Here is a 25,265-nt window from a genome sequence, read left to right on the forward strand (position 1 = left end):
GGAAAGGAGAGGAACAGTTTGGTATAGGGATGAAGGTGTTGTCTTAAAAATCAGGAGACTCTGAATTTTAGCCCTGCCTTTAGCATGAAAGCCGGCTGGGTGACTTTGGGCCAGTCACTCTGTCTCAGCCCAACCTCCTGCACAGGATTATTGTTGTGGGAAAAATAGGAGGAGGAAAAAAATTGTGTGTTCACCAACTTGAGATTTTAATAACAACAACAGCAGCAACAACAACAACAACAATAATAATAATAATAATATATAACTAACTAATTAACTAAATAAAATAAGCAATAGTCGCAGTGAAGGCCAAACAGGAGCAACAGGGCGGCTGAGTGAAGAAATGGTGACAAACTTTTATTAACATAGCTGCTTTCTTGGCTTGCCACCAAAGTAGAAAATTTTGAAGATTTTTAAAGTCCATTTGCTCTGTTAAGTATTGTTCATCTAATCATGCATTTATTAATATACTTTTAGTATAATTTTTCTACAAGTTTATTTCTCCAGGGTATCACATTTATGGAAGTGAAGCCCAAGGTTTTACTGATACTATTCTAATATGTTAAACATATAATTCATTCATGGTGAGACGGGACCACAGCAGATGCATTCAGTTGACAAATTATACTTCATTTTATGCTGAGGAGATCAACATTTTACACTTGAGTTTGGTATAGGCAAGATTTCTCTTTGCATCTCAAAAATATGACAAAACTATTGAAGAATTATTACTATATGCGTGAAAATAATGTTAACATTTTTTAGAACGGGTATTTAGAAGTTTGTAAATGCCCATTCTTGCCATTATTTCAAAGACGCTATTTCTCTCCACTCACCTCACCCCCCATTTTGTGAAAATAGAGCTTGGGAAAGTAGTATCCAATTTAGCCATAAAGTATTAGCTTTTATCTTAAATATCATTCCTCTATTTATAAAGACTTTTTTTTAGCTATTACAGATCTACCTGTTTTGCTTTTTATCCGGTGTGTCTTAAAATTCACCAGGATGATTAATGTTCTGCAACAGGCATTAATGGGGAGTGACAGGGTGCTCAATCTTGGTATTACTATTACCAGATTTCAGTAATGATTCCAGGAAAGCATTTTGCAGGATTTCTATGGAACAGCTAGTGAGCTGGTGGGGTGGGAGTGCATCCAACCCCTTTTCTCTGAATACATCCTGCAGGTCTTGATACTCTTCAGGGATTCAAGGATTTGCCTTCTTCTGTTCTTGGGACATAGCCCCCATCCCTTGTCTGGGATGCTGGGCACCCTGGTCTTTCCTCTGATTTTTCCCTGGGTTGATCCATCATATTTTTAACAGCCCCTTCTCCCAATTCACATAAGGCTACCAAAGCTCAGAGTCTTGGTATGTGCCCCCATCCGCAACTTCACTGGTTCAGTGATGAATATTGCTGGGATCCCCCCCTGCTACAAGCCATCCAACTGACAGAAGGCCACTGGCACCTTAAGCTGCTTGAGTCTGATCCTTAGCTTCTCAACTAGGCAGGGTTGTCCAGGCATCTGGTGTGACCTGAGTCCAGAAGGGCCGGCAAATTTGCTTTGCTTCCTGAGGATTGGACCACTAGTTCTAAGGGGATGGTCACCAGGGTGATGAGGCCACTTACCGGGGGAAGGTGGGGGGAGGTGTAGTCAGAGTTGGTATTGGTTTCCACAGGGCCCTCAGCTGAATTGAGTAGACTTCCATCGCCACCCCTGGGGAGGAGAGAACTCTACAACTTGTACTCCCTCAAGGATGTTTCCTGGATCTGTGGGAGTGACTTGGTGGGTTTCTTTATGGGCCCAGGGATCAGTTTTTTTTACTGGGTGGCTGGCTCTGCACTCGGCTGGCAGTGGCCCTCCCTTCCACACTTGAAGCAAGCAGTTGAGTGCTGCTGTGGGCCTTGGGTACTTGTCAGTGGTTTTGGGGCATCCTGCTTCTCAGGGAGGGATTTTTACCACCCATGTCCTGGTTGGTGTTTGTTCTGGGCCAGGTCAACCTTCATTCCTCCTCCAAGACATATCATCCATGGAGAGCCCCTGGAGATGCAGGTGTTATAGATTTTATCACTCAGCCCATCCTTGAAGCACCTGATGTCTTGTGGCCAGTCAGTTAATCAATATGCCAGGCTGTGAAATTCTTGGGTGTATTCGGCCACATCCCTCCTCCCTTGCAGGATGTGGTCCCTGGCTTTGTGGACTTTGAAGGGATCTTCAAGTCACTTGTGGAGGAAGTCATGAAGCAGTTGAGATTTCTCAGCTCTGGGGCATTGTCATTGTAGAGGGTTACCATCCACTGGGCAACTGGCTCCTCCAGGGCCATGGTAATACATTTCATCTTGGCTCCTTCTAGGGGTATTTCTAGGCTGTACTCCACCATGTAGGTCCAGACCTGGGTCAGGAAGAATCCCAGTTTCTGGATGTCTCCATTAAACTTCATATCTGTGTGTGTGTGTGTGTGTGTGTGTGTGTGTGTGTGTGTGTGTGTGTCTTACAGGCTCTCCTTCCTCTTGGAGATGGTCCTGCAGGGGCTCCCTGCTAGGCAACCACTTCTGGCACTGGGGTGGTGGCAGCTACCATTGTTGGGCTGGCCGAGGTGCCGACTGTCGCAGCAGAGGTGGATGTTCCATTGCCGGCTGTGGTGGGAACAGATGCATATCAGATTGCTCCATTCAAACCAGGGTTTTGTGCGCTTTGAGGTTCTCGAAGGCATGAACTTTATATCCTGGTCCGTCATCCAGTCCGCTTGATTGCTTTCTCTACACTCATAACCTTCTTCCTTCAGCTCCTCCAGCCTTCCAGGTGGTTGCCCCTGTCCCCGTGAATGAATGTCACCCTCTGGGATTTCTCTTTCCAGTCCTTTTTTCTTCCTAACCCTAGGGACCATCAGGGTCTTGGCAGGCCACCCTCCCCCAGCCACTCAGACTGATCAGACTCCTGGAAGGGGGCCTCATGGTTGCCTTTCCCCAGGTTTCAATTTCTTCCTGATCTCTCCCTTGAGTCAACATTGTCTGCACAATCCCCACAGTAGAAGTAATATCCTCCCTGGGTTAGCCAAAATTGCAGATTCCACTTAATGTCAGACCTGCCCCAAAACAATCATTTAGGAAAGCAGACTCTCAACTCCAATGGAAGTGAAAAGAATTTTTACTAAAGATGTTGGTTGTAGGAAGATGAGGTGGAATGTGAAGTTCCTGCTCACTGATACAAAGAGCCAAACCCAATATCCCCCCGCAATGTCCAGTCTGTTTCCAGCCAATCTGGGATCACTGGGATGTTGTGGGAAACTCTGGGTTGTTTAGGGCGCTGGAATTTCACATCCAGAGCAAGCGGCCTTGAAGATACTTGGCATAACCAGTACAAACAGCTCTGGTCTTCTTCACATGTCAGTTTCCCCCTCCCCATTTCCCACCATTAGATACACAGGTGTGAATTGCACCAAATGCCTCCCCCTCCCTTCCCCTTTGATGGCAGGATGCCAGCAAGGTGCCAAGCTGACATTTGTGATCCTGACAAACGGTCTTACTCTTCAGCAGAAAGAAGACATTCTTGTGCCTTTTTTGCCCTCTTCTATAGTTTTGTGTCTTTTAGTATGTAAGAACACCTGGAGGTGTGTCCGGTGCACTCTTAACAGTCGCAGGCCTGCCCAGGTGCAAGGCAACCTTACAGACAAGGGCCTCTCTCTTCTGCAACTCACCTTGTGACTCTGGAGCAGGCAATGACCACAGTTTGTGCTCTGCTAGTCCTAGAACACGGGTCTTGCTCAGACTGCGGCTACAATGAGGCACAAAGCTGTGAGGAGCATTGGAATTGGCTCCCCCCCCGCCCGCCCGCCTCTGCCTGGCTGCTGGGTCTGCTGCACCTGCTGCTATTGGCCTCGCAGGGCCTCATTGCCCTCCTGGCTGACCTAACAGACAGGAAGCAGCAGGTGAAGCTAGGCAGAATCACATCGGATACCTGTACAATCAGCACAGCCCCCCCCCCATGGCTGTGTGCTATCTCCACTTCTCTTCTCCCTATATACCAATGACTGCATCTCAAATGATCCTTCTTCTTTTTTTTTTTTTTTTTTGAATTAAACAGCCTTTATTTCACCAAAAGAAAGAAAATGGAAATAAAAAAATTGAAGCATATTATAATTATAATTAAATAATTACAACCTTGGAAATGTCCAGAAATGAACAATCTTCCTTTTATTTTATTTTTGAAAATTACAAGACAGTGACCCATATATTCTTCTTTAAACCTTTCTTAAGACAAAGTATGTTAAAGAAACAGAACTACAGAACTACAAAAAGATTAGAAATAGAATCCTTGTGATTGTCCATATAACTGTAAATGCTTGACCAGCAAATTTAATTGGCAGGTAAATCTCTTGATTGCTATCACCAATGTAATATTACAGGTTCAATTAAACACATACTTCATTTTAAATTGGATTTTATAAAAATATGATAGCAATAAAGATTATGTTATAATGTTAAAAATGAATAATATTGTTTTCTCATTTCATTCCCTTTTTCTCATTCCTCTTTTCTTTTTTTTCTTTTTTTTGAAAATTTTATTGATTTTTGAAAACAAACATAAACAAACAAAACATAAAACATAAAAACATAAAACATCTTTTTTGAAAGCAGCATAATCCCGGGTTACATCTCTTCGTACAGACACAAATTCAAGTTCATGCTCATTTTTATATTCCATTCCATATCTTATTACTATTCTACATTTTCAATATAGCTTCTCCCCTCTTTTAATTTTCTTAATTTTGTTTTATTTATTTCATCTCAATTCAAATCATTGTACTTATATTCTTTGTCTGTCCTGTTTCAACTGTCTACTATCTTTTCTCATTAGACAAAGATTTTTCTGTAATCACTGACTGGAGTATGATGCCTTTATATCTTTCCCCTAAAATTATAACACTTAATATAATACATAACTTCGTTCGGATTCTGCTTGGTACTTTCTAAAACTACACACTGTATTTAAAAAAAAGAAAAAATTATAAATGTAAAATATAATTAAAACAACATTCCATTCCAATTCAATTCTCTCATTAATATTAATATTCATTTAAATCTTAACATTTTACATATTACTTTTCAGATAAATATCATACTTCTATGGGGACACTTATAAACTTTCCATAATTAATTCCCCCCCACTTCACTTATATTTTATAAAACATTGAGTAATTAAAATGTTCCCATTCCTTCCTAATTTAATTCTCTCATTTATTTTATTTCATTTATTTTGTTCACAAAAGTTTCACTACATTACACTGACTATTTTATCCCTCTTTTTAATCATATGTTGTTATTTCTATTACAAATATAACAATACCATCTTATGTACCTTCACAGAATCCCTTTTTCAGTTAATTTTTCACCCATTATTTCTGAATAGGTCCTGTTTCTTTACATCTTGCTCTAAGCCTTTGTAACTTCTCTTCCTTTCTTTCTTCCCTTTCTTCTTTTCTCTCCCCTTTTTACCCCCCTGTCTCACTACCTCCATTTCCCTCTTCTGTATTCCCCTTTTCTGTAGCTTTCCAACCTTATATCCACTTTTCAAATTATTTTTCCCTTTTTTGGTTGTTTTTTTAAGTCTTAAATTCTCCATTCTCTTTCCCCCCTTTCCCCTTTCTTCCCCAGATAGAGTTACTTGTTCATTAAAGATGGCTTCAATGCTCTGCAGCAGCTTCAGAGCAAACCTCCACCTTCCTTGCACAGGATTGCAAGGCTGAAGGCTTCAGACAGAGCATTTTTGGGATATGCGTCTGTGCAGGGCTCCCAAGGAAAGGACAATCAGCAGGAAAATGCCCCCACCAGTTTCCTGCTGATCGTTCTTTCCTTAAGCCCAGCACAGATGCATATCCCAAAAATGGGGGTTGGTGGGCTATGGGGAATTCTGCGTTGAAATTGACAAGTCCTAAAGTGGCTAAGCAACTACCCATGCTGCTGCTGGCCTCGTCTCACTACCTAGCCACCAAAACAAATCCTTTGAATGTAACTGGACAATAGACATATTAAAAGGGGAAGGAATGGGTAAAGGGAAAATTAACTAGGGAATCTTCATGCTTAAACTTCAGTTTTGGCTTTCCTCTACCCACTTAATATTTAATAAAAGTATATCTTTCACAAAAATGGAGTCGAGGGTCTTTCTTTCCTGGGATCCTGGTTGGGGCAGGTGTGACACCAACACCATGAATTGTGTCCAAATGTTAATAATTAGCCAATGCAGCTCTTATAGTAGCAGTGTTATTATATGGGGAGACCTGGTTGTGTCCATAACTACTTGGGCTAGTTCATGCTAAACTGATCCAAATCGTCTTTATGGATGGCCCTATGATAAGCAAATTCTGTCAAGCCTCAAAAGGCAGTATGAGGCCCTATGCTGCAATCTTTTTAAGAACTCAAGAAATCCCAATCAGTATAGCCAGAGACATATTTATTTATTTGTATTTATTTGACTTGTATGTCGTCCATCTCACCTAGACCAATCTCAGAGGCAACCGGCTCACTGCATGCAAAAGTTCTTTAACCAAGGGTTAAATAAATAAATAAATTATATATATAGAATTGTAATGCAGTGATATACAGTAAATTAAATTGAAAGCATATCCAGGTTGCTTAGCAAGACTACAGAGTATTTACATTTTTTAAAAAATAATTGATGTCTTTTCACATAGTCTTCTAGCCCTAAAGAGCTACCTAAGGCCATATCTTTGAAATCCTGCAACAAATCACCTAATAATGTCGCTGATTTCCAGATACTTTTAATTGTCAAATAAAACAAAAGCCTTCAAAGTTCTTAAAGCATATATAAGACATAAAAATAAACCTTTTCCAAGGAAGCAAACAAGGAAGCAACTGTCCATCCTTGCTTCTCTAACCATGCCGTAAGATCATTGCCCCAGAATAACTTATGATATGAATCTGCCTTCTCTGGCAGTTTTCAATACCAATATTTCCTAATTAGCAAAAGTTGGGACTTTCCATAACAAAGTTTGTTCTTTATGCTAAAATGAAAATTGACTTTATTTGTTAATTTTTCCTGCCTTTCAGGTGTTCTTTTTGTATGATTATTATTGTTAAAATGTTCCAAATATATCAAACTTGAATATAATTTGTTCTTTCTTCACAGCTTTGGTCTTTCACATTAATTTCTTTGCCTGTATTTTCATTCATTCTTATGGCTGTCATTCGAATACAATTTCCTCCAGAAGCCCAATCAAACTGTAAGTAATTGTTGATAGGCATTATAAGGATGAATCTATTCTTTTTATTCTTCGCATATTTTAACAAATATTTGCTCTAGTTTTGTAAATGCCAAAGTATGAGCCCATGGAAAGGGAGTCCTCAGATGAGGCACATTTTTCTTAATTACTATCCATCTTTAAATTTTGAAAGTAATGATGGCATTTGATTGCTTATTGTACCCTATGACTATCATTAAGTGTTGTACCTTATGATTCTTGACTCTTGACTCTTTTCTTTTATGTATACTGAGAGCATTTGCACCAAGACAAATTCCTTGTTTGTCCAATCACACTTGGCCAATAAAGAATTATATCTTCTATCTAGATGAGATGTAATATGGAATTCCATTATGGCAGATATTAGCATGGTAGTCCTTTACAAACATATGATACATACCTGCCAGATCCTTCAGAGAATTTCCTCTCTGACCAATCTTTTATCTGATTTCAAGGTGACAGAGTAGAACATTCTACCAAGAACATGGAAAGAAGTTGTGGCCACCTGGTTTGAGTGAGTGGGAAGATGCCCCACTTTCTCCATGGTTCTCAGGAATCTTACCGGTCAGAACAGGAACATAGAATAATAGTGCTGGGGTTCCACCCCTTGTTCATCCCAATCAAATGGTTAACCAGTTTTTGAAAACCTCCAGTGTGTCAGGCCCCCTTCGGAGTCTGAATCTGCAGGGGAAGATGAGCTGGAACAAGAGCCAAGAGAGATCAAAAGGGCAGCTCCGTTGGCTTTGGAGGAAACTGGGGAAGGGCAGAGTCAGTCTGGCCAGAGCTTGTCAGGATTAGAAAGACTTGCAGACAGGGAGGAGCAGGAGACAGAGCTCAGATGACAAGCAAGGACCATCCCCTCCTGATCCTAGAGCACGGAGAGAAGACAGAAGGCGAGATCAACGTAGACTGAGCTGGCTCTGAGGAAGGAGAATGCCCCTTCACAAGGCACACCTGGGGACTAAGGCGCACCTGCTTGGGACGAAGATGTAAGGAAGTGCCAATGGGAGGGGCATTTGTCAGGAACAAGCATTGAACCAGTGGAGCCTTGTCTGTACTTGCCAACACTTGGTGATTACTGTGGCCACCTGCTCAAACCAGGTGGCCACAGCTCTGTCTTGTGGGGCTTGTCCGGTTTGCCTGCTTTGCTGAACTCCTGGCCCTGGTTACAGTTTGGCTAACCTGGCTTACTGGATTGCTGGCCCTGGTTACTGTTTGGGTAACCTGGCTTACTGGACTACTCACGGCCACAGGCTGCTGAAGATGCACGTGAGAGCTTTGCTCCAGGAGTTGTAGTAAACGTGGGGAAGTTTGGGGGAAAAGTTGGAGCAATAAAGGGGAGTTAGACCTGATCTCTGTCTGTGTTGCTTTCATGCCATGCCCAGGTCATTACACAGTGATCAGGCATTCACAACTTTGTAAGCAAATTATCCCATTGATTAGTTGCTCTTACCATCAGAATTTTTTTTCCTTATTTCTAGGTTGGTTTTCTTTTTAACAAGCTTCAACCCATTACCTCTTGTCCTATTTTCTGTGCTTTGGAGAATATGTCAATTTTCTCTTTATCTCTGTGACAGCCCCTCAAGTACTGGGAAGACAGTTATCATGTCCCCCCAATCCTACTCTTTGATATACTAGACCAGGAGTGTCAAACTCAAGTTCATGGAGGGCTGCATCAAGGTTCTGGTTGACCTTGGGGGAGCCCTAGCTGGGGGGAGCAACCGGGTGTGTGTGTGTGTGTCACAGCCGGGGGGCATAGCCAGCTCGATGTTGCTCATGTCTGTGGGTGCCTCTGGTAGCCCAGGTGGGGCTGGGGAGATCCATTGTCTCCAGTGGAGGAAGGCGAGACCAGGGCGAGCACCAAATCCTTGACATATGTCTGTTTCAGATCAAAAAATGCTTAATAATAGTGGTAAGAGGAGTCTGGTTTTAGAGTAGATTCACTGAAGTAAACAAGGCTTCATTAACCATATCTAGTTTAGCCCAAACAGTTGCAGGCAGTACTCATTTAGCCACTGCCTTGTGTACTGACTGTTCACAGTTACAACAGCGAAGAAAATGTAATTTTTCAATCAATCCTCATATTTATATTCCATAAATTCAGATCATAAGCACAGTGGCAGTTTCACTTAACAACCACTTTATTAACAACTGAGTTACTGGTCCTTACATTTCAGTAGATCCATTGTAAATACTGGAGGCAACCTTTGGATTTGAATGAAGTTGGATTAATTTTAATTTAATTATTGTAAAGTAATAGCATTGTCAATTATTTATGTGCACCTATAGTCCATATTTGCACTAGAATTATTTGTAGCAAGAATCCAAGATGAGAAGTACCTTTGCACCAGCAGGCCACTTTTCTTGTAAATTTCTACACTGAACAAGTCTTTGCTTGTTTTAAAAAAGTGTTCTTCATTTGTACCGTTTCTTTTTGTGTATGGTTCTATTTTATTTTTTTTGCCAGAAACCTTTCCATATTTTTTTTAAAAACCAGATAAATATTTTTTCACTAATTCCCATAGCTGTATCATTTTATTTCATTCTTTTCAGGTTACCTGGCCCCTCGGAATCTTCCCAGCACAGGTTTCTTGCCATTTCTCCAAACTGTGCTTTGCAGTTCTGATTCCACATGCAAAAGTGCACCATATACTCCTGAAGATCTGTTGCCCAAATTGAATATTTCACTCAAAAGCAGGTAAAAAAAGTTGCTTGGCTTCCTGTGTGTGCGCTATATTGTATATGATCATGCTAATTAAAATGATGAAACATGGAGACCACTGGCCTAATCCCCACAGAGAGAATCATCACCTCTTGGATGTTTAACCTCAGATTCACATGCTCTTTTCTAAGAGGAGAAATTCACTTCCTGGAGGAGCAATCAGGTACATGAGCTCTTTCAGAATTGGCCTCTATCAAAGAAATCTGGACCAAGATTTTTGAGGTCTACATTCTCTTGAAAGCACAGAGCAGCTTGAAACCAGGAAGGATCAAAACCAAAAGGGAATCCCACTCAGGATTTGATCTCTTTAAAACTTTGTTGAGATTTGAAATATGTTAGTATGGACCACTTTCCCCAAGTAGTGAAATATGGAATAATGTTGGATGTGTCTCTCTTGGTCTACCTCAGGAAAATGAATTCAGGACTTCCAAAATGAGATCTCTCTGTATCCCAGATTTGCTTCCTCTGTTTACTTCTCATTTGATAATAGAGCTGGATATCATTTTTACCAACAGGCATCTCACCCTTGACACATTCATTTTCCTTATAGCAATATACTATGTTGAATGCTATTTTTTACCTGAAGCTTATCATTATATGAAATATTAGAAAATATTGTAGAATATGCACATTTGCATATTCTTAATTCTATTGAGATTGCTAAAATAATTCTTGCAGACAACGGAAAGAGCCTAAATAAATGTCGATGTGGTCACTAAGAGTCAACACTAATTTGACGGCACATTATCTATCTATCTATCTATCTATCTATCTATCATCTGATCAATATAGTTTGTATTTCAATAAACATTCATTTCTGACAAACTGAGCTTGTTATTAATATGCTTAATTTATATATAAAAGCAGTAGGAAATGAAATACTAAGTAGAAGAAGCATCTTCTTGCTTCTTTTCTTAACAGAAGACAGAGAAGTTCTGCTAGCCAGGCGGAGGAGAGAAGCCCATCATCCCAAAGTGCTGACGTCCTCCAAAATAGGCATCGTCCATTGGGTAAGTTATTTAATTTACTATCATTAATAAATAATAATGGACAAAGAGTTCTGTGTAGGTAAAATTTTGTAAGCCTCTGTAATAAAACAAGAGCAGTTGGTTTTAATAGTTATATCAGCACAATAATAGATTGGATCATGTGTAAAAACTTCATTTAATAAATGATAATTTAGCAACAAGAAATCCAAGGAGACAGAGTGATGTGGTGAGGTGGGTGGCAAACCAAATGTCAAGTTTCTGACTAACGAATCCAAGCAAATCAGAACCCTGAGACTGGAATCTTCTCAAATGACTTCTTTATTGGATATATCATATTGGCACGGTCAAATGTAAAACCAATTCTAAATCTTTCCCATGGTTTCAGTATAATTAAAATAGGAAATAACTTTCTCCCCAATTGTCACAGGTCATGTTGGCCAATTAGATTAAGTGGGAGGTTCTCCAGGCACTCCTCTTCGATTTTATCCGTCACCTGTGGAAATGACCTTGGTTCTCACAAGAAAACTCTTTTTTGTGTCTAGCAATGCATTCCATCCACCAACAGATGGCAAAAGCCTCTTTTTCCCACATTGCCCATCTCCTTTCGAGGTCAGTGAGCTTTCTGGAGGTGTATGCACATGGTTGCAGGTTTTCCTCTTTATTTCTCTGGAGGAGATCTGCACTCATAGCTACATCACTGGCATTAGCCTGGATGATAAACGGCTTCTCTGAGTTAGGGAGTTTTAGGATCAGCTCCTTCCCAAATAGCCACTTGAGCTTATTGAATGCCCCCTAGCATTTGTTGTGGTTTGCCAGCAGCCGGTGCAGACGGCAGCAGAATCGGACAGTGGGGAAGAACAGGGACCAGTCAGGGAGTCTGGAGAGGATTCGGACGAGGGTCCTGCGTCCGATGCAGAAATGGGGCCAGGACCATCTGGGAATAGGGTGCTGCCTTTGGAGCCTTTGGAGTCTGGCAGCAGCAAGGCAGAGGACTCAGGGGAGCCTGTTCCCAGTGCATGTGTACGCAGAGCTGCTAGAAGGCGAGAGCAGCTGAAACAAAGGGGCGCCTCGGGAGTAAGTCTGGGAGGTAATTGCCCCTCCCATAAGGTATAAAGGTCAGGCCAAGATGATGATACCTTTGCAGGAAGCAAAGTAGTTTGATCGGTTCAGAGTCATTCTGGAAGCTCTTCAGTTGGGTTTTTTTGTACATTGGTTGGTTTCTTTTCCAGTTCATTTGATACTTCTGTTTTTGGCAGCACTTCACAGAACTGAAAGGTGTGTGCTTATCTCAGGGGACTGTTTGAGATTAATTCTGGCTGGGAATGAAAGCAATTCCCAATGTTGCAATAAAATAAGTATTGTTTTTAAAAGATGTGTGTGCATAATTACAGTTTGGAAGCCTTGGTCAGAACAGTTTGCTTCCTGCCCAAACGAAACAAACCTTTAATGAGACATGGAACAGCTTCATGCAGAGAACGCTTAGCTTCAGCAGCAGCTGGCTTTGCAGGCAAACCAATTAGGCCAGCTTCAAGTTCATGCTGCTCCACCTCCTCCTTGAAGGAAATGCCCGGTGGCTGTGCCTGATAAGTTTGATAGCAACCAGGCTATATTTCCAGTGTTTTGGGAACAGTGTTAGCTATTTATTAGCTTAACAGCAGAGGACTTCCCCACTGACTGGGATAAAGTGGGGTTTATAATTAGCCTGCTCTCTGGCTCTGCAGTTCACTGGGCCACGCCTTTGTTGGTCCAGGGTTGTCCTTTGTTGGATGACTTTAGGGGGTTTTGTGATCACCTCCACCTGATGTATGAGGACCCCATAAAAACACAGACTGCTGCCTGTCATCTGAAGGAACTGCAGCAGGGCCAGCAACCCCTGCAGGAATGTCAGTGAGTTCCAGCAGCTTAGCCAGGATTCGGCCTGGAGCGAGGCTGCCCTCATGGATGCGTTCCAGGATGGGTTGTTGGAGAAGTTGCAAGATGAGCTGGTTCGGGTGGATTGTCCAACAACCCTCAATGCGCTTGTTCATCTGTGCCTCAGGATCGATGCCCGCTTGCAGAGATGGAACAGTCACCATGCCTCCCAGGAGACTCCTGTGGTACCTGCTGTGCATGAGACCCCGGCTCCATGGGAGGAGCCCATGGACCTAGGTGCCGCCAGGCCCCACCTGTCGGTGATGGAGTACAACAGATGGTGTGCAGGGGTGTTGTGTTTGTATTGTGGGGAACCTGGGCACATGGCTGCTTCATGCCCCAAGAAGCACTGAGGGACGTCAGCCCCTGTGCCTGCTCCCTAGCCAAAGAAAACCCTGTCACGAAACACCTGGAGCCTGAGCTAGGGGAGACCCTGGGTCAGGCATGCACCAGCCTCGAGTCACGCCCAGAGGACATGGATTCCGGACCCCCTCAGCATTTGATCCTGGCAGCACAAGTTTTTCTGGCTGGTAGCCCACAGGAGATTCCGGCGCACAACCTGGTTGATTCTGGCGCCACCACAAGCTTCATGGATGCAGTGTTTGCAGCCCAGAATACAGCCCCTCAGTGCCCAATAGATCCTCCCATGCTCATGGAGACCATCAATGGCTGGGTTCTTTTGTCTGGGCCTATCAAGGCCGCCACGCAACCCTTGCGCCTGACTATCAGCTCGCATGAGGAGGACATTCAGTTCTACATTATTTCCGGTCTGCATTTCCCCATGGTCTTGGGCTTGGCATGGCTCAGGATGCATGATCCCCAGATCTACTGGTCCCAGAACCTGATTATGTTCCTGAGCCTGCAATGCGACCACACCTGCCAAGTCTGCGCAGGACAGTTGCTGAGTCCACCTGGGGTGTCCATGCCTTCTGAACTAGTGGACTGTGGATGTGTTCAATGAGCAGGAGGTGGACCAATTGCCCCCACACCACCCCTATAACTGTCCCATTGATTTGTTGCCAGCCACGCCCCTCCTCGTGGGCCGTTTGTATTCAATATTGGACCAGGAGTTGGCTGCATTGCGGGACTTTTTGGACAAGAATCTCACTTGGGGTTTTATCCGGCCCTTATTGTCACCACTGTCTGCCCCAGTTCTGTTTGTTAAAAAGAAGACTGGTGACTTGAGGCTTTGTTGCAATTACCACAAATTAAACGCCATCATGGTGTGCAATCGGTATCCTCTGCCCTTGATTCCTGAACTGATGGAGAGCCTCCAAGAGGCTACAGTGTTCACCAAGTTGGACCTGTGCAGAGCATATAATTTGGTGTGGATCTGGCCCGGAGATGAGTGGAAGACGGCGTTCGGTACCAGGTACAGGCATTTTGAACACACGGTCATGCCGTTTGGGTTGACCAATGCTCCTGCTGTCTTCCAACATTTTATGAATGACATTTTTCAGGACCTCTTAGATCAATTTGTTCTGGTTTACCTTGATGACATTTTGATCTATTCAAACCACCTGCACCTGGTTCTGCAATGGCTCTGGGAGAACCGCTTCTAATAAAACTGGAGAAGTGCCAGTTCTTCCAGTCCACCATTGAGTTCCTGGGGCATTGCATCTCTCCCGATGGTATTTCAATGGAGCCGAGCAAGGTTGAGTTGCTGCGTGGTTGACAACCTCCCCAGTGAGTGAAGGATGTCCAGTGATTCTCGGGTTTGCCAACTATTATCAGACCTTCATCCCTGGCTTCACTTCCCTGACCGCGCCCCTCACTTGGCTCCTCCAGAAAAAGGTCCGGTTCCGGTGAAGTGCTCCTGAGCAACAAGCGTTCCAGGCCTTGGAACAGGCCTTTATGAAAGACCCTATCTTGAAACATGCTGATCCACACCGTCCGTTCGTGGTGGAAGCAAATGCGTCCAATGTGGCACTCGGAGTGGTGTTACTCCAGGCTCATGCATCCGGCGGTACCCTCTTCCCTTGCGTGTATTATTTGCGGAAGCTCAATTCTTCCGAGCGCAATTATACCATCTGGGAAAAGGAGCTACTGGCCATTAAGGTGGTGTTTGTGGTCTGGAGGCATCATTTGGAGGGGGTGCGACATCAAGTTGAAGTCTGGACAGATCACAAAAATTTGGAGTTGTTGAAGACCACCTGGAAACTGAATCAACACCAGATCCAGTGGTCCCTCTTCTTTGCCCAGTTTAATTTCCATGTCACTTATATGCCGAGTGATTGCAACCAAAGGGCAGATGCACTCTTGTGGAAACCCAAATACTCAGGTACTGAGGATCAACTCCGACTCTGGATGGTTCTGCCCATAGAGTCTTTCTCTGCAGTTCAGGAACCAGTGGACCTACAGGCTCAGATACAGGAGGCACAGCGGCACGATGCTTGGGTGGATCAATGGAAGCAAGAGGTGGGGCCCAACTCTCCATGGTTGTTCACCAAGGAACTCTTGTGGTACTGCAACAGGTTCTATGTACCAGTTGGGCCGCTCCGGTACTTATCTTGTTGCAGAGCCATGTTAATCCTGCGGCGGGGCACTTCGGCCTCTTCAAAACTTTATATCTCGTGTCTCAGACTTTCTGGTGGCGACTACGACACGACATCCAATCCAATGTTATGTTCTGTATGCTATGCTGGCAGGCCAAGTCGGTGACGGGGGCTCCCTCAGGACTGATCCAGCCCTTACCGACATCGGAGAGACAAGAAGGTCAACCATCAGTACTTTGGCCCATTCCCTGTGGAGGCAGTTATCAACCTGGTCGCCTACTGCCTGACCTTGCTTCACTTACTACTATGTGTCCATTCCATTCTCCCTAGATACCTCCTGGTTCCTAAACAGCCAGCCTGTCCGCTCCACCAACCTGACTGTCCCCAGCCAGCACCATGTGATGGAGATGAACTGCCTAAGTATGAGGTCATCAGCATTTGGGACTCTCGGTTGGCTGAAAAGGCAGTTCCAGTACCTCATTGAGTGGAAGGGTTATGGACCGGAGGATTTCACATGGGAAGATGTGACTTCTGTACATGCCCCTGCTTTGGTGGATGCATTCCACACCCAATTCCCATCACGGCCACATCAGGACCATCAGACCCAGGGGAAGGACCCTGCAGTGAGGGATAGTGTTGTGGTTCGCTGACAGCTGGTGCAGACAGCAGCGGAATCAGACAGTGGGGAAGGACGGTGACCAGTCAGGGAGTCTGGAGAGGACTTGGATGAGGGTCCTGCATCTGATGCAGAGATGGGGCCAGGACCATCTGGGAGTGGAGTGCTGCCTTCAGATCCTTCTGAGTCTGGTAGCAGTGAGGCAGAGGACCCAGGGGAGCTTGTTCCCAGTGTGGGTGTGCAGAAAGCTGCTAGAAGTTGAGAGCAGCTGAAACAAAAGGGGCGACTCGGGAGTAAGGCTGGGAGGTGATTGCCCCTCCCATTAGGTATAAAGGTCAGGCCAAGATGACGATACCTTTACAGGAAGCAAAGTAGTTCGATCGGTTCAGAGTCATTCTGGAAGCTCTTCGTGCTTTGGTTGGTTTTTTTTTTTTTTTGTACTTCGTTTGGTTTCTTTTCCAGTTCATTTAATATGTGTTTTTGGTAGCACTTCACAGAACTGAACCGTGTGTGCTTATCTTGGGGGACTGTTTGAAATTAATTCCAGCTGGGAATGCAAACAATTCCCAATGTTGCATTAAAATAAGTCTTGTTTTTAAAAGATGTGTGTGCGTAATTATGGTGTGGAAGCCTTGGTCAGAACAGCATTTCATAGCCCACTCTAGTGGTTGGCCTGGCCCCTGCTTTCCCTGTCTTTAGTAGTTCAGTGATTGGCAAGGTTGTCTTGGCAAAGGAGGGGATGAACTGCCAGTAGAAGTTTGTGAACTTCCCAGAAAGCTTTGTAGTTGTTTGCGGGTTCAAGGGGGTTGCCATTCCAGGATGGCTTTTACCTTTCCTGGGTTCATCTCTCCCCCTATCTCCTCAATGCTTGATACTTGACATGCTAGGTAGTCAAGGCGGGTCTTATGGAATTCACATTTAGACAATTTGGCAATTTGGGCAACTGTGACATTTAGACAATGTAGACATTTTCCACTTGCCCCCCTCTTTAATACTCACTCTCTAGTACGCCTCCCTCAGGTCTGGCTTAGTGAAGATTTTCCCCTAGGCCAGATGGGCTAGTATGTCCTTCATTAGGGGGAAGGGGGTACATGTTCTCCACACACATTTATCCCCTTAAAAGCAACGCACAAACTCATTGTCCCATCTTTCTTTTCTTTGAACAGTACTGGGGCCACCATGTGGGACTTCGCCAGCTGGATGAAATCCCTAGAAAGTTTTTTTTGTCAATGAAGTCATCTCCCTTGGGGTGATGGAGTACATCTTTGGTTTGGGAAGTTTAGCTCCCAGCAGAAACTCATGGGCATAGAGCAGGGGTCCCCAACCACGGTCTGCGGACCGGTACCGTCCGTGGAACAAGTCCTACCGGGCGCTGCTTGTTGGCACGCCATCTTTTTGATGAAAAAGTGCCCGGTGAGCTTTTCCGGGTAGAAAGCTCACCAGAAGCACTTTTTCATCAAAAAGATGGGGCGCCAGCTAATGCCGGTACCGGGCCGCGCCATAAAAAGGTTGGGGATACCGGGCCGCGGCGTAAAAAAGGTTGGGGATCACTGGCATAGAGGATGGGAGGTAGCATGTTGCCTTGTTTCTCACTGAATACCCCCACTAGGTCCCAGTACTCTTTGGGAATTTGGGTTCTTCCTCTTTATGATTCTTTATAATTTATCCCAGGCTTTATATTGTAATGATGAGGTAAAACATTTTCTTCTTTCACTTTCAGGGATACTTGATTCAACATTCAATCTGAAAGTTTTTATTGAAAATATTTCATCACCAACCAGCTATGACAAAATATACTTGCTTAATGATATTCTCACTTTAGCAGAGGTAATTGTCTATATATTGTCATCTTTAAATGCCCCCTTTTACCTAAAGTTAATGTAGGTATATACATTTTAATGTTTTTATGAAGAAATAAAATAAATAATTTAGCTTTAAAAAGCACCCAAATGTCATTTGTTTATACTCCCATGTGTACTGAATATAGATAATGCAAAAATGATAATTCTGATCATCAAATAAAAACAAAATAATTTATATTAGTGGTGCAAATAGTACAGCATGAAACAAATTTATTTGTATTTAAACTTAAAATAACTGAAACCTTAACCATCCTGAAGAAAGCTAGGGCATCTAATCTTCTAGTAGCTTCAAACTTCATGCTTCATGCTGGTTTTCAAGTGAAACATAAAATAAGAGAAAAAAGTGTATATTGCTAAAAGGCTATATGCACCTGGAAGCTACCTGAAATAGCAGATGACTGAACGGAGTATTCTATACAGTAGAAGTATCAATTGTGTTCATCCACCAGGAAAGCCCACCATCTGCTGGTTTACCGGTAATGCAACAGCCATCCTATTTGTAGAGCTATTTATTACCTCCCTCTCTTCAAATAATAGAAACGATTGATTGGACTGGATTTATAACCAACCTTTTGTAAGAAGCTCATGGCAGCATTATATAGTGCTCCATCTTTGCTTTAAGTTTCCATATCTTTCCAGCATTGTTGAAGTCACAACCCAATAGATACTTACTTTAAAAAAAAAAATTGTTGTTTTTTTAGCAAAGGACCATCCCAATGTCAAGTAGTTGTTATTTTAGAAAAATTTCCTAGTTGCAAAGTTTGGACGGTTTTCCACTGGATGAAATTCTAGTTATTTTATGAAATTTTATGGTTATCAGAGGCATGCACAGAAGTAGTGATCCTAAGACTTTTGAGACTTCTAAATACAGTATTTTTACTTTGTTCAAATGAGCTTTCCTTGCACACAGACTGAGACAAATATGCATAACTACATGTAAACAAGCACATGGAGTGTTAGTGGACTTTTTGGGTTGTGGGGTGGATTCTAGTAAGTAGCTTCCTTCATTTTCATAAAATGGGATGTAGAAAACCTCATTCACAGACCTGGTGAGTGGGAGGGACACTGAATTATTTTCCAGTTTGGAAAAAGAAACAGTTAGTGACATGGTTAAGTGAATCTGGCTTCCCCATTGACTTTCCTCATCAGAAGGTCACAAAAGTGATCACATAACCCTGGGACACTGCAACCATCATAAAAAGTCAGTTGTCAGATATTTTAATTTTGATCATGTGACCATGGGGATGCTGCAATGATCATAAGTATGAAGAACAGTTGTAAGTCATTTTTTTTGGTGCTGTTGTAAATTTGAGTGGTCACTAAATAAACTGTTGTAAGTCAAGGACTTCTTGTATCATGTTCTTCCAAACATTTGATCAACTCATTTTAGAAAAACTGTATCTAGTCATACTGAACAAAATAATTTTATTTCATTACTTTTATATGCCATTTTACTATTTGGATGCAGAAACAAAACTCTTCACAAGCAAACCTTAAAGTTGCTGTCTGTGAGGTTCTATCAGTGAATGCATCTTTGCAAAGTCTCCTTTTGGAAACTCTTGGAATAAACATCTATCAGCCATTGTGCCTCAACAATATGTCTCTTCTGGAGTCACTTTTTCAAGAACTCAGAACTCATATTTCAAAAGTAAGTATCCATTCATCTCTCATTCCTTTTCTTTTTCCCTTCCTCTCCCTTTGAGGAGAATATACACTGCTCAAAAAAAATAAAGGGAACACTGTACAATGTAACTCCAAGTCAATCACACTTCTGTGAAATCAAACTGTCCACTTAGTAGCAACACTGACTGACAATCAATTTCACATGCTGTTGTGCAAATGGAATAGACAACAGGTGGAAAGCATAGGCAGTAAACAAGACATCCCCAATAAAGGAGTGGTTCTGCAGGTGGTGACCACAGACCACTTCTCAGTTCCTATGCTTTCTGGCTGATGGTTTGGTCACTTTTGAATGCTGGCAGTGCTTTCACTGTAGTGGTAGCATGAGACGGAGTCTACAACCCATACAAGTGGCTCAAGTAGTGCAGCTCATCCAGGATGGCACATCAATGCGAGCTGTGGCAAGAAGGTTTGCTGTGTCTGTCAGCATAGTGTCCAGAGCATGGAGGCGCTATCAGGAGACAGGCCAGCGTAGTGTCCAGAGCATGGAGGCGCTATCAGGAGACAGGCCAGTACATCAGGAGATGTGGAGGAGGCCATAGGAGGGCAACAACCCAGCATTAGGACCGCTACCTCTGCCTTTGTGCAAGGAGGACAGAAGGAGCACTGCCAGAGCCCTGCAAAATGACCTCCAGTGGGCCACAAATGTGCATGTGGCTGCTCAAATGGTCAGAAACAGATTCCATGAGGGTGGTATGAGGGCCTGATGTCCACAGGGGGTTGTGCTTACAGCCCAACACCGTGCAGGACGTTTGGCATTTGCCAGAGAACACCAAGATTGGCAAATTCGCCACTGGCGCCCTGTGCTCTTCACAGATGAAAGCAGGTTCACACTGAGCACATGTGACAGACATGACAGGGTCTGGAGACTCTGTGGAGAACGTTCTGCTGCCTGCAACTTCCTCCAGCACGACCGGTTTGGCAGTTGGTCAGTAATGGTGTGGGTTGGCATTTCTTTAGGGGCCGCACAGCCCTCCATGTGCTCGCCAGAGGTAGCCTGACTGCCATTAGGTACTGAGATGAGATCCTCAGACCCTTGTGAGACCATATGCTGGTACAGTTGGCCCTGGGTTCCTCCTAATGCAAGACAATGCTAGACCTCATGTGGCTGGAGTGTGTCAGTAGTTCCTGCAAGACGAAAGCATTGATGCTATGGACTGGCCCTCCTGCTCCCCAGACCTGAGTCCAATTGAGCACATCTGGGGACATCATGTCTCGCTCCATCCACCAACACCACATTGCACCACAGACTGTCCAGGAGTTGGAGGATGCTTTAGTCCAGGTGTGGGAGGAGATCCTTTAGGAGACCATCTGCCACCTCATCAGGAGCATGCCCAGGTGTTGTAGGGAGGTCATACAGGCACGTGGAGGCCACACACACTACTGAGCCTCATTTTGACTTGTTTTAAGGACATTACATCAAAGTTGGATCAGCCTGTAATGTTTTTTTCCACTTTAATTTTGAGTGTAACTCCAAATCCAGATCTCCATGGGTTGCTAAATTTGATTTCCATTGATAATTTTTGTATGATTTTGTTGTCAGCACATTCAACTATGTAATGAACAAAGTATTTAATAAGAAGATTTCATTCATTCAGATCTAGGATGTCTTATTTTTGTGTTCCCTTTATTTTTTTGAGCAGTGTAATTTACTACATATAACTTTCATAAACTGCTTAGAAAAGAGCTCCCTTAATCCATTTTTAAAAAAGTTATCAGTTTTTCCACACTCTATCTATTTGGTTACCATGCATGTACAAACTTTAAGCTGGTTATTTTGTAAAAGAAAAAAAACCTAATAGTTATGGATGAAAGAGTTGCAATTATGCATCTGAAAAGAAGGAACAGAATTTCTTTCAGCTCAAGGATAAAGGCAGATGATGAAAAATATTGGAAGAAGTTGTTACCGTATATGTCGGCGTATAAGACGACCCGCGCGTATAAGACGACCCCCAACATTTCCACTCAAAATATAGTTTGTTATATACTCGCCCCTCTTCCGCACGCTTCCACTTTTGCACTTTTTTTTTTTTTGAGGCACTTTTGTGCACCGTGGAAACGAATCCCATGAAGCCGAAAGGAGCAGCCAGCCTTCTCCCAGCTCCCAAGGAAACGAGGCTCACACCGCCCGGCTCTGCTGAGGTATCCGGCTGGGGCTGTCAGGAGTTGTTACCGCTGGTGCGGCTCCACGCGGCTCCAGTCCCGCTTGCCTCGGGAAGGGAAAGGCAAAAGGAAGAGCACGGCAGCGCTTTGCAATGGCAGCAGCGGCTCCTTTCGGCTTCACGGGATTCGCTTCCACGGTGCGCAAAGTGCCTCAGCCGCTGGCAGCCGCAGTGCTTCCCAATTACTATTTGCCGGCGTATAAGACGACCCGGCATATAAGACGACCCCCCCAATTGGAGGCATCTTTTTCAGGGCAAAAAAGTCGTCTTATACGCCGGCAAATACGGTAAATAGAAACCTGCCCATGTGATGATAGATATGGGTATTTAAATATTGGTCTGCTCTGTCATTGAGAAAAAACGGGTGTGAGTGTGGAGCCCACTATATTAGCTAGCAAATTACATAAATGAGAGATACTGAGCTCTCCTTTTCCTACGATTAGCTTATCTGAAATTCAGTTGATTTATGATCATCAATATGAGCTTAGTCAAAATAATAGAATCAAGGCAGCTGGAAGGGGTGTAAGGTCCTGCCTCACCAGTCTTCTCAAGAAAACAGAATTCTTGAAACAAAAGCCATTTCAAAAGGAATTTTATTGGAAGATTGTGAAAGCAAGAAGATGTAGGCAGGAACTAAGATTTCCCATTCAAAATGTTAGATTAAACCATTGCAAACAGAGCCCCTCCCAAAGCCCAGTCCATCATCGAGCCAATCCTGAGGTGTAAAGACGTTATGAGAAACTCAGGTTGAGAAGGTGATAATCTCCAGTTTCCAAGGCAATGCTGCCGCTCTTCTCCAGAGATGAGATAAGACAAATGGCTCGAGGCACATTCCGTTCCCCCCTCCCAAGATCCTGAAAGTTACATCAAGGCAAAGCAAGGAAGAGAAACAGAAACCCCATACAGAGACCCTTCCCCAAGCCTCCCACCTTCCACCTGAATGACAGTGTCCCTATAGAAATCTACACCAGACTCTATCAAAAAATGTAAGAAACTGCAGTCAGGTGACCACGGGATGTACAAATCATTGTAAAGGTGAACCATTTACCAAATGCCCAAAGAGTGATCATGTGATGGGGTTGTGCAGTTGTCATAAGTCCAAAAACATCATAAGTAGCTCTGTTGAGGGGGAGGTCCATCAGTCATTAAGTGACCAGTCATAACTTCAGGACTACCTATACTCATACTGTATTTTAAAAGATGTTCTTTTGCTTCTCTTTCCAGTTACAGAAGGATCCTTCTTACCAGATGGCTTTTGTCCAGGAAGCTGGATCATTTTTATCACTCATCTCCCAAGTACAGAATGAAACTTCTATATGGAACCTCCTCCTGATGACTCCAGATATAATTCATGGTGCCACCACAGTGAGAGACATGGCTGATACTCTTCACAGCAGGAAAAGGTAAAACAGATGGAAGCTAGAAACTGTTGTACACAGGATTTCACTAACAGTACTTTTTGACTGTTACACAAATGAACCCAGTTTTGATGAACTGAGATAATTTAAGGGCTTTTTCCCCCCTTCTAAACATCAATTTGTGTCCAATTATTCCACAATGGATGGTGATTACTTCCATATGAAATTAAAGTAAGGTGGAAAAATTTGATCATTTTGTAGTAAATTTATAGACCACCATTATGATTTTTTAATGTATGGTGAAATTAAATTTGGCAGCAAAAAAGGCCTGCATTATTATATTTATGAAGAAATATGCCTCCACTTTATAATGAATGGAACATTGAATCAAATGATTGCAGTTGCCCTTGTTTTCATTACCCCCCCCCCTTTTTTTTTTTTTTAAATGGAGGCAGTTAGCTTTTGGTGGCATGGTTTCACTAGCGGCTATCTCCTAGCAGCTGCCATTTTCTTTTCCTAAAATGCCTTAGGTAATGGTTAGAAGAAATTCATTTCTTTGATAGCTCCCATACTGTCAAATTCTTTTTATTGTGAGTGTGTGTGTTCAAGTCAGTACTGACTCCTCAACTGCCTGAAGAACCGCCCCCCACCCCACCCACAGTGTTGAAAAGAAGAAAGAAGCATGTGGAAGAGAATCACTGAAATAAATATGAGAAACAAATTAATACATTCTGCAACATTTCCCCAAAAGCCTTTTCACATACAATTTCACTGGTGTTGCGTTATATGAGAAAGCCACTGGTGAGAAAGCTGCTTTTAAACCAGTCCCTTCTGGGTCTTTCATGGTACAGTAACATTTTATTTATAGCTGAAAAAGGTTAAAAATGGAGCATGGGACTGGTTATAAATTTAATGTGAGTGGAGGTTTTTTCCCTGCGGCTATGAATTCTAGTTCTTTCAGGATTTTTTCGGAGACATTGTTCAAACACTTTTAAAAAGTGCATATCATAAAAGAGCTGAGCATGTCCCTTACATGGAAAACTGCTATGAGCCAGAATTGGCTCATTCCTGATTTCATTGCATCATCAGACTTTTCTTTTCTTGTTTTAAAGGCTATTTACGAAGAGGGATAAGAGTCACCAAATGATTTTAAATATGACCAGCTGGCTATCTACTTTGAACTGTTCAGAACAAGGTGAGACTAGTCCATTTATTGTACCTTATCAGAGACCTAAGTTACTTAGGTCATTTATTCATTTATTTTAGTTATCAAATTTCCATATCCCCCATCACACTTGGTTGACTCTGGATGGTTTGCAAGTAAAATAAAATTATATAAAAGCCATAAAATAAATATTTAAGAACAAAATTAAAAGCTAAATTGAAAAGAGTTAAATGGAACTATTGAAATGTTACTAGATGGAGGGAAGTACCTTCAAACCACCAACCCTCCCCCCTCGTGCTTGCATGATAGACCCTCATGCCAATTGGCAGAGCCAAACCTTGAAGCTCTTCTAAAAGGCTAGGAGAGTGGAGACCTATCTGGTCTCTGGGACAAGGTGTTCCACAGGGCAGGAAACACTGGCAGAGAAGGGTCTCTTCTTAGACTCCACCAGTTGAATTTCTTCAAGTGACGGGATCCACAACATACCTTCTCTACTTATGTAGGTGGGATGAGTCAGTGAAATGAAATGGAAACTCCTGTAGGTTGATCCAAATCCTTGTATTACTAAATGTTCTTGCTTCAAGTCTCTTACATCAGTGATCCCCAACCTTTCTTATGCCGCGGCCCGGTATCCCCAACCTTTTTTATGGCGCGGCCCGGTAACGGCATTAGCTGGGCGCCGCCATCTTTTTTTGATGAAAAAGTGCTTCCGGTGATGTCACCGGAAGCACTTTTTCATCAAAAAATGGCGGCGCTTGCGATCGTGAGCTTTTCCGGGTAGAAATGGCTTTCTACCGGAAAAGCTCATCGAGCGAATGCGCGCCATCTTTTTGATGAAAAAGTGCTTCCGGTGAGCTTTCTACCGGAAAAGCTCACCGAGGCACTTTTTCATGAAAAAAGATGGCGGCGCCCAGCAAACCAGCGGCCCGGTAGGACTTGTTCCACGGACCGATACCGGTCCGCGGACCGGTGGTTGGGGACCCCTGTCTTACATAGTTAATTGAATATGGTTCTTCCCAAAAACTTCCCCAAAACATTATTCAGCAAA

General features: G+C 43.1%; 1 protein-coding gene across 1 annotated transcript in view; it reads left to right on the forward strand.

Moving 5' to 3' along the window:
- Window positions 1-25,265, forward strand: part of ABCA12 (ATP binding cassette subfamily A member 12) — a 144,821-nt gene that overhangs the window by 2,257 nt on the left and 117,299 nt on the right. The window contains exons 2-8 of the mRNA XM_087949413.1: window positions 7,146-7,239; window positions 9,811-9,955; window positions 10,901-10,989; window positions 17,711-17,817; window positions 19,321-19,500; window positions 22,919-23,097; window positions 24,165-24,247. Of these exons, the coding sequence (XP_087805539.1) occupies window positions 7,146-7,239; window positions 9,811-9,955; window positions 10,901-10,989; window positions 17,711-17,817; window positions 19,321-19,500; window positions 22,919-23,097; window positions 24,165-24,247 (877 nt within the window). The remainder of the gene's footprint in view (window positions 1-7,145; window positions 7,240-9,810; window positions 9,956-10,900; window positions 10,990-17,710; window positions 17,818-19,320; window positions 19,501-22,918; window positions 23,098-24,164; window positions 24,248-25,265) is intronic.

The sequence above is a fragment of the Notechis scutatus genome, chromosome 1 (assembly GCF_049901735.1).
Source record: "Notechis scutatus isolate UNSWTSFEM ecotype Mainland chromosome 1, rNotScu1.2, whole genome shotgun sequence".
Taxonomy (NCBI): Eukaryota; Metazoa; Chordata; class Lepidosauria; order Squamata; family Elapidae; genus Notechis; species Notechis scutatus.